At 40.0% G+C, this 15,355-nt stretch overlaps 1 protein-coding gene across 3 annotated transcripts in view; it reads left to right on the forward strand.

The window, feature by feature from the left end:
• Positions 1-15,355, forward strand: part of FAM118B (family with sequence similarity 118 member B) — a 46,398-nt gene that overhangs the window by 28,117 nt on the left and 2,926 nt on the right. For all 3 annotated transcript variants that reach the window (XM_079928599.1, XM_079928598.1, XM_079928600.1), the window contains exons 4-6: positions 7,251-7,478; positions 10,024-10,152; positions 11,421-11,706. In XM_079928599.1, the coding sequence (XP_079784725.1) occupies positions 7,251-7,478; positions 10,024-10,152; positions 11,421-11,706 (643 nt within the window). The remainder of the gene's footprint in view (positions 1-7,250; positions 7,479-10,023; positions 10,153-11,420; positions 11,707-15,355) is intronic.

The following is a 15,355-nucleotide window of genomic DNA, read 5'->3' on the forward strand; positions in this document are numbered from 1 at the left end:
TGCTTCCATGTCTTGACTATTGTAAATAGTGCTGCTGTGAACATAGGGGTGCGTGTGTCTTTTTGAATTAGTGTTTTCTCCAGATATATGCCCAGGAGTGGGATTGCTGGGTCATATGGTAGCTCTGTTTAAGGAATCTCCATACTCTTTTCCATAGTGGCTGTACCAGTTTACATTCCCACCCCCACCCTCTCCAGCATTTAAAATAATCCAGTTTTTAAATGGCAAAGGATTTGAATAGACATTTCTCCAAGGAAGATATACAAATAACCAATAAGTGTATGAAAAGATGCTTGACGTCATTAGTCATTAGAAAAATGCAAATCAGAAACTATGTCAGATACCACTTTACACACACTGGGATAGCTAGAATCAAAGAGTTGGGTAATAAATGTTGATGAGGCTGTGGAGAAACTGTAACCCTCGTACGCTGCTGGGATTGTGAAGTGGTGCAGACAGCATGGAAAATAGTCTGGCCATTTCTCAAACAAATAAATAAAGTTGTCATATGACCCAACGGTTCCACTTGTGCATACACACACACACACACACACACACACACACACACACCCCCAAGAGAAATGAAAGTGTGTGTCCATACAAAAACTTATAAACAGATCTTTATAACATTACTCATAATAGACAAAAGCTGGAAATAGTGCAGATGTCCAGCAGCTGTCAAATAGATAAACAAAATGTGACATATTCACACGATAGACTATTACCTGCCAATAAAAAGGAATCGAGCACTTACATGGTGCAATGTGCACGAAGCTTTAAAACATTATGCTGAGAGGAAGCCAGTCACAAAAGACCACATGTTAGAGGATTCCACTCATACGAAATGTCCAGAGTAGGGAAATCTGTCAGAGCAGAAAGTAGTTTAGTAGTTGCCTAGGACTGGAGCAGGGATGGAGGGCAGGAGGGTGATAGTTAAAGGGATGGGATTTCTTTTTGAGATGAACATTTTCTAAAATTGACTGTGATGGGGAGTTCCCTGGTGGCCTAGTGGTTAGGATTTCGGGCTTTCACTGCTGCAGCTGGGGTTTAATGCCTGGTCGGGGTACCGAGAACCTGCAAGCCGCGTGGCACAGCCAAAAAAAAAAAAAATTGTGGTGACAGTTGCACATATCTGTGGATATACAAATAACCACTGAATTGCGCACTTCAAATAGGTGAATTGTATGTTATGTGAACCATATCTCAATAAAGCTGTTAAAAATAAAGGTAAGAGGATGGAAAAGCTGTATGATTCAAACAGTAGTCAATGAAAATGAGGGTGGCTGTGTTAATATCTGCTAAGTACACTTGAGAGAAAAGAAGAAGAAAGCATAATTTTTTAATGTTCAAACAAATACAGAATTGTTGTCATATAAAAAGGTAATTAAAGAGTATATAGACCCAAAATATAAGGGAAAAGTATTAAAGAAGTGTGTCAGCCCGGTAATAAAAATGTTGTCTTTCTGGGGGAAAAAAGAAAGAAAGAGCTCATGAGGACAAAGAGTGCCGTATTAGTCCAGCAAGTCTTGTCTGCATGGTGCCGTGCCACTTGGCTGGACCCTTCATTCATCCTTTGAAAAGGTCTCCTGAGACTAGAAAGCATGACCTTGCTAGGTGGGTTAGTTATGATTGAAAGTAGTGAGAGGATTTAAAGTCAGTGTCAATAAATGTATACTAACCAAACATCAAACTGGAGTCACTAATTATCTTTGGATGAAGATTTAGTATTCACCTTAAAGTGTAGTCATAGTGTCAGTTCCAATAGAGTAGCAATTATCAAACTTTTTGGTCTCAAGACCCCTATATACGCCTAATTGAGAATCTCAAACAGCTCTTATTTATGTGGGTTATGTCTATTCATATTCACTGTATTGAAAATTAAAACTGAGACATTTTTTAAATGTTAAATTCGTTTAAAAATAATAATAAGCCTGTTACATGCTAACATAAACAACGTGCTTATCAAAAGCAACTATATTTTCCAAAAACAAAAATAAATTAGTGAGAAGAGTGGTATCATTTCACGTTTTGCAAATCTCTTCAATGTCTGGCTTAATTGAAAATGGATTCTCATGTCAGCTTTACGTAGTCAGTCAGGTGTCTTTGTGAGGTTTTGGTTTGACTATACAAAAAAATCAGGGCTTACAGGTACATACTTGGAAAAGAGAAGAGTATTTTAATAGTCTTTTTGGATAATGTAGATACTCGTTGTTGATACTACACCAAAAATTCAGTAAGTGATGGCTTCCTAAAGATTAATAGCCATAAAGAATCTGATATCAGATCATATCCATGTTATTGGTGATATGGAATCTGAACTTCCCTTATGCTGTTGCATTAAGATCCATGATCCATCTTCTACCCATGCACAGTTTTGTAACATTACCCATTGGGAAAATACTGCTTCACTGAGGTGTACGTATCTTCTAGATTTTGACACATTTCATTACACCATCCAAAAAAATTGCATCCATTAATATCACCACCAGTCTCATCACAAAGGTATTTGGAAGCTGTCAAGCTCATGGTGGCAGATAAAAGTTTTCTAAAAATCTGATTTTTGCTTGAAAGCTCAGCTTTCATCATTGGCAACAATGGCAGCGATCGTTGGCTAGTTCTTCCTCGAAATGACAGGCTCACTTCATTTATTTTTACAAGAATGCTGAGAATACTCAAATCTGAATAATCATAGTTTGTCTGCCAGTCATTCTTTCAAGTAAAAATGCTGTTTGATGAAAAAAAGGTGGCTAGTTCAGTTTAAAACTCAAAATAATCACGAGAGTGTCTGGCCTCAAGACCCCATCAGAGTGGGAAGTGCTTTGTGTGTACTTCCTGTTTTTCTTTACACAGAATATTACAATTAGTACTTGAGGGTCAGTATTTAGTACAATTAATAATTTTTACTGCTTCATTTTACAGGACATTCTTAAGTGAAACTGGCATTCTTTTCTTACTGTAAGTCTTTGGTAGTGAAGAGTACTACTGTGATTACTGGCACAGCTGGGTTCCACTGTGCCTGTGTCCTGATTCATGCCAAGGCACCAGCAGTTTTACCTGCCATTGCTTTTGTACCATCAGTGTAAATATTAATACAGTTTGAAAGACAAATATCGCCTTAATACCATTATGAAAATAATTTTGACTTTGCAGACCCCTTAAAGAATCTTAGGAGGGCTTCCCTGGTGGCACAGTGGTTAAGAATCCACCTGCCAATGCAGGGGACATGGGTTCGAGCCCTGGTCCAGGAAGATCCCACATGCCACGGAGCAACTAAGCCCGTGTGCCACAACTACTGAGCTTGCGCTCTAGAGGCCGTGAGCCACAAATACTGAGCCCACAAGCCGCAACTACTGAAGCCCGCGCGCCTAGAGCCTGTGCTGCACAGCAAGAGAAGCCACTGCAATGAGAAGCCCGCGCACCGCAATGAAGAGTGTACCCTGCTCACCGCAACTACAGAAAGCCCGCGCGCAGCAACGAAGACCCAACGCAGCCAAAAATAAATAAGTAAAGAAATAAATTATTTAAAAAAAAAAAAAAGAATCTTAGGAATCCATGGGATCCATGGGCCACATTTTGAAAACCACTCCAATAGGGGATGTGTAAGGAAAAAATACAGGCAACCCAAAGGCTTAAAAGAGAGACACACACATAACACACATTTGGGGAAATATGAAGACTCTCTGAGTATTTGCTATTAAGGAATTAATATTATTGCATTTTTTTAGGTGTGATAGTGGTTTTGCAGACTGTTTTCTATATGTAAATGGGAATCCTTATCTTTAAGGAAACTGTTGAAGTGTCTGAATGATACGATGCCTGGAATTCCTTCAGAAAAAATTCAGTGAAGGGGGTGGGATATGGTGGAGGGGAGTTTAGGTTAAACAGGATTGGCCATGTGTGATAATTGTTGAAATTGGTACTTGGGAGCAGGGGGGTTGGGGGGAGCACTGTGGAAGCGGGGAGAGATAATACTCTCCTTTTTACTTTTGTGTGTCTTTGAAAATGTCCTTTTTTGGGTTTTTTTGTTGTTGGTTTTTTTGGTTTATTTTTTAAGAATCTAACAAACAACAGTAACATGACAGGGTTAATAGGCCCATCTACTGAGCCAGTTTCTTACAGTAGGGAAATGCCATTGCAAAAATTTTGGGTTTCAGAACCGGAAAGACTGTGCCATTTTTAAAGGCACTGGAACCCTGGGCAAATCACTTAAGGTCTCAGAATCTAATTTTGCACCTGTAAAACTGGGATAATGCTACTTATCCCACTTGAAAAATAAGTGAGAAGATGTATGGGAAGTGTCTGGCACGTAGTAAATGCACTGTAAATGTTAATAACCTTGGTGAAAATGAGTCAGGATTTTTTTTGTAGTTTTTACTATGTCTGGGATCAGAAGGATGGGAGTTACAGGGTAGGAGGAAATGAAGCAACATTGGATTCAGTTCACTGTTTTCAATGAATGAGAAAATGTCCATAAATATGTGTGGGAGTTTGGCATTTCCTTTTGACCTTGGAACCTCCTTGTTTGTTTTCATTCTTTTGTCTTTACTTAGAGAGGCCATTTGTGGGAAATTCAGTTCTAGGGTCACCTGTTTCAAGAGAGAAGAAGTTGATTTTAAGTCTGAGGAAATCGATGCAGCTATAGAAGCCGCTTTCCTTCCTGTCTGTGTTGATATGCAAAATGTAATAACTGAAAGAGGACCCAGAGATAGTTAGCTAAAATAAGTGGCTCGTGACTTTTATTTCCAGACTTTATTTAACCTTTTGTATTTCTTTTCTTAGAAGCAAGGAAGTACATCCCACACCCATGCTTACCTGTTCGTATACCCAGGTGTTTTTATCTGTGTGCATGATAATTAAACTGGTGCTGGCTTATTAGTGTTGTTTAACCGTGTGTGTGAATCAGAGTACAAAATGAAGGTATGAAAGATGAGGAAGTTCTTAAAGTCACCGTATTCTTTAATTTTTAACTTAATTTTCATTTTTTGAATGGGTGTTGTATTGTTTATACACATTGCACAAATACAAAATGATATAAAAGGTGTACTTCCATCATGGCATCTCACTCGCACCCATGGCTCTGTCTACCTCCTTTCCCCGACTTGCCCCCAGTTGGTCACCACTCTTTTTGAGTGTCCTTCCAGTGTTCTTTTCTGTAAAAACAAGCACATGGGATTCTATTTATTCTTATTTCATTGCTTCCACCCCCATGTCAACAGGTAGCATTCTAGACATACTGACGTGTACTTGTTTGTTTTACGTGACAGTATATCCTGGACATCTTTCCATACCAGTTTCCTGTGTATGGATACTTGGCTTATTTCCAGTCTTTTACTGTCACAGGGAACAGAGCAGTGATAATGTTGCATATGTCATTTTATTTGTTTGCAGTTACGTCTGTGGGATATATTCCCAGAAATGAGATTGCAAGATTATAGGGTACATGGATCGTAATGTTGATGGACGTTAAAGGGGCACCATATTTTTTATAACAAATCTAGAACAGTGCCTGGCATTCAATAGTAGTTGACTCTTGCATGTAGTGAAATTCAGTTTCTTCACTGTTCGTTTTTGATCAGATTGTTCATTCTGATTAAGTGTTAGAGTCCCTACTTGGTTGCCTGTGGTCTGCTAATATGTGACGTAATAATTTATGCCATGATGTAAAGAGAGCGGACAGAAGTTGAAAAACGTCACCCACATTCTTAGCCACATAAATCGTGGGCTGTTCCATCTAGTTAGCCCTAGAAAGGAGTCTGAGCCCACTGACAACAGGGTACAGTGAGAAGCCTGCCTTGTGGTAAATGTAGCAGAGAACAGCGATCGACAGAGCTAGACAAACTTCTGGGTGTGTCATCACCAGGCAGAGGTACTGTTTCACCTCTGTGCTCTCATTTTTCTCCTGTGAAAATAATTTACCGTTCACTTGGAAGGTATAATGAAAAAATGGATAATTTTATAAAATACTTTGAAAAAAATAGGAAGCACATTTGGCAAATTGAAGTGTGCTTTATGAATCTACTTACCTGGTTCTGTGGAAACAGATCTTTATCGGCGCATAGTGCTATTAGAAAGGTATACAAGGCAAACCAGGAGGGTAGGGAGACTACTTTGAGGATAACAGGAGGATTATGGCTAGTCTGCTATCTAGCAGCTAATTGCAGTTACTTGGAGTTTGAATGGGGAATAATGGGGCCTTTAAGAACTGATTCCTGCTTAGATATTATCTACTGGAATGCTGTTGCAAGAATAAGATAGGGATCAGGTATTTGTCGTAGCACACTGCATAGTTACTTTCCTGTTTCAAATTCCTTTTGTCCTAGGGATCACTTTGCCTTTTAAGTTAGAAAGCCAACTTCCCACTTGAGATTGGTATTATATTTCCTCATTAGCTCTCAGGGATATTTACATGTAGTATTCAAAACAAACCCGGGAAAACAGTTATCTAAATGAACCATTTGTTAAGAAATAGGGAGTCTGTTCAGAACTGATTAGTTTTGGTATTTTTAACAGTTGCAAAATAAAGATTTTTGGTAACCATTATCATGTACTGAATATTCTCCCTAGCAGCCTTGTAAACAAGTGGCTGAATTATACCAGGGAAAAAACAGGCAGGGGGAAGGTAAGCAGTCTGTCCTAAATCCATCAGCATCTGTAGAAAGCACCTAGGATTAGAAAAAGACATATTAAACCACATTTAGAGCTGTCTTTTAGTGGTTATGCCCTAGATACAGAAAGTTTAACAGAAAGTATTCTTACCTGAGGCCTGCTTAAAGGGTAGTTGGAGCTGTGCTTTCTGCCCCAGTTTTCCTTTGGTCTGGACAGTAGTCACCTCTCCTCGCCATGCCCATCTTCTTCATTCTATAAAAATGCCTATTTAGAGAGCGTGTGCTTCTTTGCATATGATGTAATAGTGTGGATCACTTGCTGCGTGCTAAAGCGTTGAGCTGGCAGCTGGCATGTATGCTCCTGTTTTCCTTATTAGAACCCTGTGAGGGAGACAGTATTTTACTTCTTTCTTTTTTTAATATTTTGGCCATGCTGCGCGGCATGTGGGATATTAGTTCCCCGTCCAGGGATCAAACCCGTGTCTCCTGCAGTGGAAGCACAGAGTCTTAACCACTGGACCGCCAGGGAAGTCCCAGAGACAGTATAAGTGCAAAGCACTCTTCAAAAAGTTGCTGTTATTTAATGAAAACAAATGACCTACCAAAATGCTAGAACTAACTTATCTCTCTTATATCCCTCCCCAGCGTACTAGTAATGTTCGATCCACATTTTTCAAGGACTGTTTATATGAAGTATTTGATGACTTGGAGTCAAAGATGGAAGATTCTGGTAAACAGCTACTTCAGTCAGTTCTCCACCTGATGGAAAATGGAGCCCTGGTATTAACTACAAATTTTGACAATCTCCTGGAACTGTATGCAGCAGATCAGGGAAAACAACTTGAATCCCTTGACCTTACTGATGAGAAGAAGGTAAAAAGTAAAGGATTAGTTTATCTCTTCAGGCCAGTGGATTGTATCCTCATGAGAAATACTGTTTTCTGGTTGGGATATTGTATAGTACTGGCATTTATGGAGAAGTAGAAAGGGAGACTGTTATCCCTAGTTGGATTTTAGTTTTTTGAGATAAAGATCAATGTACATTTAAAAGCACAGATCTTAAAAGTGTTCAGTTCTGTGAGTTTTGACAGTTTCACCCGATTTTAAGCAAGATTATAGGAAGCCATTTGAACTGTGAGATGTAAATCTTTTAACACTAGATAATATCAGGTGGGTGCAGTATTGATTTAGAGTTCTCTGTTAGGATATATTGTTCACGGCATCTGTTGGAAATGTACGAAAGCTACTTTTTGATGTCTGGAGAGCCCGTTTCAAGCCAAATGACAGCTGGGTTGAGATTAGTATTCAAAGGACACCTCAGCAGACTTCTTTTTTTAATGTAGCCCATACTATACCTACGCCATCTCCCATAATATGGAATTACAGATGTCCATCTGTGTCATCTAATGAGAGAAGGCTTTTATTAGAATGGTCACCAGAGGTTGTAATTTGAAATCTAGCACCAATGGGACATTCTATAGATAACACCATTTAATTGATGAAATACACTGAAGCCATAAAAGGGAAAATGTTTTCATTGCCATAAAAAGGTGTCAGAGACGTAATGATTGAAGAAGGGGGGGGGGGACCAAACAGATTATAAACCGCCACAGGGTCTCATTTGTCCTGCCCTGTAGTGTTTGTAATTTGCCTTCATACTTCGTTTTCCTGGGAGCCTGCCTTTGTGTCCCACTTGGAACCCAGCTAAGTAGAGTTTGAAGAGACAAATGACTCCCCCACGGGCACTCATGTCACATTACTGCCTCTCAGAGCAGTAGCTATAATGCCAGTCTTGTGATTTTGCTGACCTTGAAGTCGAGTCGTAAAAGGAAATCCAATTTAGAGAAATGGTGCCGAAAAGACTGGTTTTCTCTGGCTGGAGTGTTTTCCACCTGCTGCCTCCATGCTTTGTATGGCCAGCTCCTTCTTCACCTGTAAGTCTTCACTTACGAATCACTTCCTCTGAGAGGTCTTCTCTGACCATCCTAATTAAGAAAGGACCCACCTTATTTTTTGGTTCGTATTTTCAATGAAGCACTTGATATAACTTTCCATTTTCATCTTGGTTTGTTTGTTTTCTGCCTGTTTGCCCCAGAGGAATAGCAACCCCATTTGGACAGGAACCATGTCAGCCCTTCTTACCCTAATGTCTAAGATAGTACTGGGTACGTAGTAGGTGCTCAGTAAATATTTTTTGAATTTATAAATGGTTGAATGAAATTTAAAAATGAATGGCAAGAAACAGCTTCCATGCTGTTTCTGATACAATCTCCAAAGATCGTGACCAGCATCAAAAGCATAAGGGCCTTTTTAAAGTTATGGGTATCAATCAGACTTGAAATTTTCCTTCTCATTTTCACCCTGGAGTCTCAAGATTTGCTTTGTATTTTAGTCCACATTAGGGGCAGTATTGAAGTTTAAGGGTTAAAGCCATTGACTGGCAGTCAGAATAGAGCCTGGTAATACTCTAATTCTAAATCTCTGTGCCTCCTGACTGTTTTACCCTAATCCATACCTTATTTCTCTAGAATGTTAAAAATAAATTTATACTGTCTCAAGTCCTTGGGAAAATGGAAACATGGGATCCAGTTGGCCCTTACTATCACTGTCATCTAAATAATCGTTCTTCACTGGTAGCCTTTTAAGTAACTCAGAGGTGACTGAAGTGATTCTTTTATCGCTTATCAATTGCTGCACAAGAAATCACCCTGAAAACTTTGTGGTTTAAAACAATGTTTTATTTGCCCGTGATAATGTGAATTTGCTACTTGAGCTGGGCTGATCGGCTCAGCTGGACAGTTCTGCCGGTTTTGCAAGTGACACACATGGCTGCAGTCCTCTGGGGGCCAGACTAGGTGGTGGTAGATGGCCTTGCTTGCGTGTCTGTTGGTGCAGGCAGTCGCTGGGCCATCGGGCTTCTTCACATGGTAGCTGGGTTCCACAAGCAGCAAAAGAGGAAGAAGACTCATTGTGCCAACGTTTTCCAAGCTTCTGCTCTTGTCTTCTGCTAATGCCCCGTTGGCTAAAGCAAGCCATATGGCCAAGCCTGGAGTAAGTGTGAAAGGGGACTAGACCAGGGCATCGATACAAGGTTTGACCTCTCGGGGATCCTTCCTGAAATGGTCATCCAGAGCTGTCATGTATGTCACCAGTGGAAAGAGCCCTGTGGTTCCTGCAAATTAGGACAAACAAATTCTAATTTGTTTGAGGGCACCCGACTTGCTGCCCTCATTCCTAACAGTCATGCCTGAAGTAGAAAGGGAGGCCACGTCGGGTGGCCACATTCTTAGCCTGTAGTATCAGGAAGCTGGAGAGTTATGTCAGAAGCCTAGTCCTCAGAAGAACCTCTTGCCCACTGGGACCTCGAAGCAAGTGCTCAGCCCTGCCCGCCTGGCTGAGCTGTGTTTGTGTTGTGCAGGTCCTCGAGTGGGCTCAGGAGAAGCGGAAGCTGAGCGTCTTGCACATCCATGGGGTCTACACCAACCCTAGTGGCATTGTCCTTCACCCAGCTGGCTATCAGAATGTGCTCAGGAACACTGAAGTTATGGTGAGTGGTGCTGACCTTGCCGCTCTCGGGAAAGCCTCCCTGGGAAACCTCTAAATACACCACTGGTCTTCCAGGGATAACAGTTTCTTCTCATTAATGAAAATTGGAAGGCCGGGACTTCCTTGGGGGTCCAGTGGTTAAGACTCTGTGCTTCCAATGCAAGGGGCTTGGGTTCTGTCCCTGGTCGGGGAGCTAAGATCCCACGTGCCATATGGCAAGGCGGAAAAAAAAAAAAGGAAGGCCAAGCATTCTTTCCTGTGCTTCTTAACTTGTGGGTGTACATGCCATCTTTGGAAATGTCAGACATCTCTTCAGGTGTCAAACTCTGAGGTTTTACTTTGTTCTTGATTGACACCCAGCAGATGGCACTCTGTTATTGGTGTCATTTTCACATACAGAGAAGACTTACTGCCCTTCATCGTTTGGTATATATAGTGTTAATGGCCCTCTCTATGCCAAAACTAGTTTATGCAGCTGTTCACTGACCAGTCACTACTAGGGCGTACATTCTAAAGAGATTTTATATAAATGGTGGTGGTTTTATATTGAATCATCACACTTATTCACTTATTGCTCACTGGAAAACATAGAGAAAAATTTGGATAGGGTGATAAAATGGAGGCTTTCTTTGTGAAAAAAGACCAAGAAAATGTGATGTTTTCTGAAGCATAAGGGGACCTTTTTTCACCTGTTCTTTCCCTGACATGTGTTATAGCTGCATCTGTCATCACTATCATTTCTAATATTTTTATATTTATATATGTGTAGTGTGTGAGATATATATATATATATATACACACACACACGTATATAAATGTATACACACATGTATATATTAATATTCTAAGTGTCAGGCTTTCTTTGAGCACATCTGGTGATGGAATTCTCTAGTTATCCACGGCTTATTCTGTTAAGCAAAAAAGGCAGATATGCTCAAGAAAATGGGAAGAGTAAGCTATACTGAAGACTACTCATTGCCTTATGGCCTCTGGGCACATAGATCTAAAAAATAAACTAAGGCATAGACCAGTGAGACCCTGAATAGAGAGCCTGCAGGAGAATTCCAGGTAAAGATACAATTTTAGGACAGTCATCAAGTTACAATAATAAACAATGAGGAGGTCAGACTCCTTCACGGGGATGCATCTCCCCTCTTAAATGCTGGTTAATCGCTCATCACAGTCTGCTAAATGCAGCAGTTATGACCTTGTTGACTCTTGTTTCAGACATGTCTTCACGTGTCATTAATATGTTTCTTTTCCTACAAGAGAGAGATTCAGAAGCTCTATGAAAACAAGTCGTTCCTTTTCCTGGGCTGTGGCTGGACTGTGGATGACACCACTTTCCAAGCCCTTTTTCTGGAGGCTGTCAAGCACAAATCTGACTTAGAACATTTCATGCTGGTTCGGAGAGGAGATGTGGACGAGTTCAAGAAGCTTCGAGAAAACATGCTGGACAAAGGGATTAAAGTCATCTCCTATGGAAATGAATATGCTGACCTTCCAGAGTATTTCAAGCGACTGACATGTGAGATCTCCACAAGGGGAAGGTCAGGTAAGATGCGTTTTGAGACTGAGAGGGGTCGGAGGGCAACCGCTCTTCAGCCTCTTATGTGTTTGTGGTGGGTAAAGTCATCACCAAGATGAGGAATATAATCCTAACCAGATTATGAAGGGAGATGGCGGTTAGTCTTCAGATTAATCAGCGAAATGCAATTAGAATTTAGATTTCAAAATAGAGAAGAATGATAACTCCCTTTCAGCTAAGGCCGTAAGGAAAGGAATAAATACATTCATGTAGTATTGGTGAGAAGATAAAGTTAGTACAACTTTTCTGAAGGGGAAATTTGGAATATGTTCCAACGTTTAAAACCTTTGACCCAGAAATCCCACTTGATACAGTTTATCTTAGGAGAAGTTTCTCCTAAGGAGATCACGGGATACTTGCACAATTATACTACACAGTTGCACAAAGATACAAGTGTAGGGATGTAATCAGTGTTGTCGATAAATGGCAAAAATTGGAAGCAATCTAAAATGTTCCAGAAAATGGGGGATTCTATAAATACACCATTTATTAATTGATGAAATACATAAGAAGCCATAAAAGAAAAAATGCTTTTACTGGCCAAAATAATGTCAGAGATATAATACTGTGAGTGACAAAAAAAAAAAAAAAGAAAAGGTTGTAAAATGCCACCATGGTCAGTCCCTGGCATACAAAATTGTAGATATAGTCTATTTTTGTATGCTTGTATGAGAAATATCTGGAATGAAGTTTACTAAATTAACTGTGGTTATCTCTATGAAGTAGGATTTAATGTGTTTTTTTTAATATTTTGTTTCTATGTTAGCATTTTCTATGATTATGCGTTGTCTTTATAAACAGAAAAATAAAAAACACACTTTGAAAATGCTATTTGGAAACTGTTATGGTGGAATTAAAGTCAGGGGTTAGGGGTACCACTCACTTGACATTTTACCTCCAGGTTCTAACAGGAAAGCCAAATGGGGATAAAAGGTTCAGTTTATTAATGGCTCCAGGCAAGTTCTCAGTTAATCTACAAAATGCAAAACCTTTTGGTATAGCTAAATTGGAGAATGCTTTTTAAAATCTCAGTTTGAATAAAGCCGGGCCTCAGGGTATGGCCATTCTGACTCACCACACAGTTCCGAAGGAACTTTCCTGCTGTATGTAGAATATGTTCTTGAAAAGTCATGTGCCAGTATTCATTTTCATTGTCAATCTGAATACATGTTAGGGAGCCTGTTAAGGTACAGGTAATTTAGTAGATTAAATTGATCTATTAATTAATGAATTTATTAGTCTATTAGTAGATTAATAGATTGATTTAATTGTCCTATACCCAATAATCAATCCCAGGTTTCTCTTCTGAATCAGATTGCTTCAAGTGGAATTCTCCTGTGATGAGAAATTCCATAAGCTCTTATTATCCATGGCTGTGTTTCGATGGAACAAGGTCTGTAAAAGGCATCACCATAACTGAACGCTGAAAACTAGGTCTACCCTTTTTCCAGAAGACTTTTTCAAAAAACCCTTAAAAAGACAAATCTTCTGGTTTATCTCTTTTGTGAAAACAATTTGCTATTCTTTCTTGTGGGTATGTTTTCTGCTGTCCTGCAGTGTTCCAGATTCTTCTGCTGTTTGCCCACACATAGGACTCTCAGTAGGCTTTTTCCACTGGGCAAGGAGTACATAGCCAAGCTCTACTTATTTCTTTTGATCTGCGTTCTGAGCTATTCCACCCGGGGAAGATGCTAGGGTGGAAAAGAACAAAATCCTGCTGGACAGCTGTTCCTCTTACACTGTGTCTTTTCTTGACAAAAACCATCAGAAGTATTGTGGAGCAGCACAGACTCTTTCATTAGCTGCATGGGCTTCCTAACAGAGCAGCTCTTCTCAAAAGTTATCACTCATTAAGGTATTGTGAATTGTTAAAAATCAAGGATTTTCAGTGTGGCCAGGGGCTTTATTAGAATGGTCAGCTAAGTTTGTGATCTAAAATCTAGCAGAGCGGTTTTAGGTTAAAAACACTTTTTTGTTTTGAGACCGGTCAAGCTTACCTTCCATCCGTGGTTATGTTTTGATTCTCTATAGATAAGTACCGATGAGAGGTCCGAGGTCTTTTGCTGATGTTTTCTTTTTTTAACCCTGGCCTCTTGCTGTGTGCCTTGCTTTGTGCTGTGTACTCGCTTTTGCGTAGTGAGAATTACTTGGGTTCAGAAGATTCTGTAGGATCCCGGTACATTTATTTCAGAAAAACCAAGTAATGGGGAAAGGAAAATAATTCTTTTATAATTCATTACTGTAATAGAAGCAGTTACTTTGGTATATTTCAGGTAAGTTTTCCTTGTGCATTTCTTCATGGCTGTAAACAAAGTACACATACACTCCTGGTACTTTTTTTTTTTTAATTAATTAACTTATTTTTGGCTGCATTAGGTCTTTGTTGCTGCGTGTGGGCTTTCTCCAATTGTGGCGAGCAGGGGCTACTCTTCGTTGCAGTGCGCGGGCTTCTTATTGTGGTGGCTTCTCTTGTTGCAGAGCATGGGCTCTAGGAACGTGGGCTTCAGTAGTTGTGGCTCGTGGGCTCTAGAGCACTGGCTCAGTAGTTGTGGTGCATGGGCTCAGTTGCTCGCGGCATGTGGGATCTTCCCGGACCAGGGCTCGAACCCATGTCCCCTGCATTGGCAGGCGGATTCTTAACCACTGCGCCACCAGGGAAGTCCCCGGTCCTTTTTTTTATTCAGTGATACATCATACATTTTCCCACATGGCTGCAGTCTTCATAACCAGTATTTTTTTTTAGATTTCTTTTCATATGGACCTTTTTTTTTAATTTAAAATGTAACCTTTTATTTATTTTGAATTTTATTTTATTTATTTTTTATACAGCAGGTTCTTATTAGTTATCTATTTTATACATATTAGTGTAGATGTGTCAATCCCAATCTCCCAATTCATCCCACCACCACCCCCCGCGGCTTTCCCCCCTTGGTGTCCATACGTTTGTTCTCTACATCTTTGTGTCTGTTTCTGCCCTGAAAACTGGTTCATCTGGACCGTTTTTCTAGGTTACACATACATGTGTTAATATACGATATTTGTTTTTCTCTTTCTGACTTACTTCACTCTGTATGACAGTCTCTAGATCCATCCACGTCTCTACAAAGGACCCAATTTCGCTCCTTTTTATGGCTGAGTAATAATACTCCATTGTATATATGTACCACATCTTCTTTATCCATTCGTCTGTCGATGGGCATTTAGGTTGCTTCCATGACCTGGCTATTGTAAATAGTGCTGCAGTGAACATTGGGGTGCATGTGTCTTTTTGAATTATGGTTTTCTCTGCGTATATGCCCAGTAGTGGGATTGCTGGGTCATATGGTAATTCTGTTTTTAGTTTTTTAAGGAACCTCCATACTGTTCTCCATAGTGGCTGTATCAATTTACATTCTCACCAACAGTGCAAGAGGGTTCCCTTTTCTCCACACCCTCTCCAGCATTTGTCGTTTGTAGATTTTCTGATGATGCCCATTCTAACCGGTGTGAGGTGATACCTCATTGTAGTTTTGATTTGCATTTCTCTGATTAGGGATGTTGAGCAGCTTTTCATGTGCTTCTTGGCCATCTGTATGTCTTCTTTGGAGAAATGTCTATTTAGGTCTTCTGCCCATTT

The sequence above is a fragment of the Stenella coeruleoalba genome (genome assembly GCF_951394435.1).
Source record: "Stenella coeruleoalba genome assembly, chromosome: 8".
In the NCBI taxonomy this organism is placed as follows: Eukaryota; Metazoa; Chordata; class Mammalia; order Artiodactyla; family Delphinidae; genus Stenella; species Stenella coeruleoalba.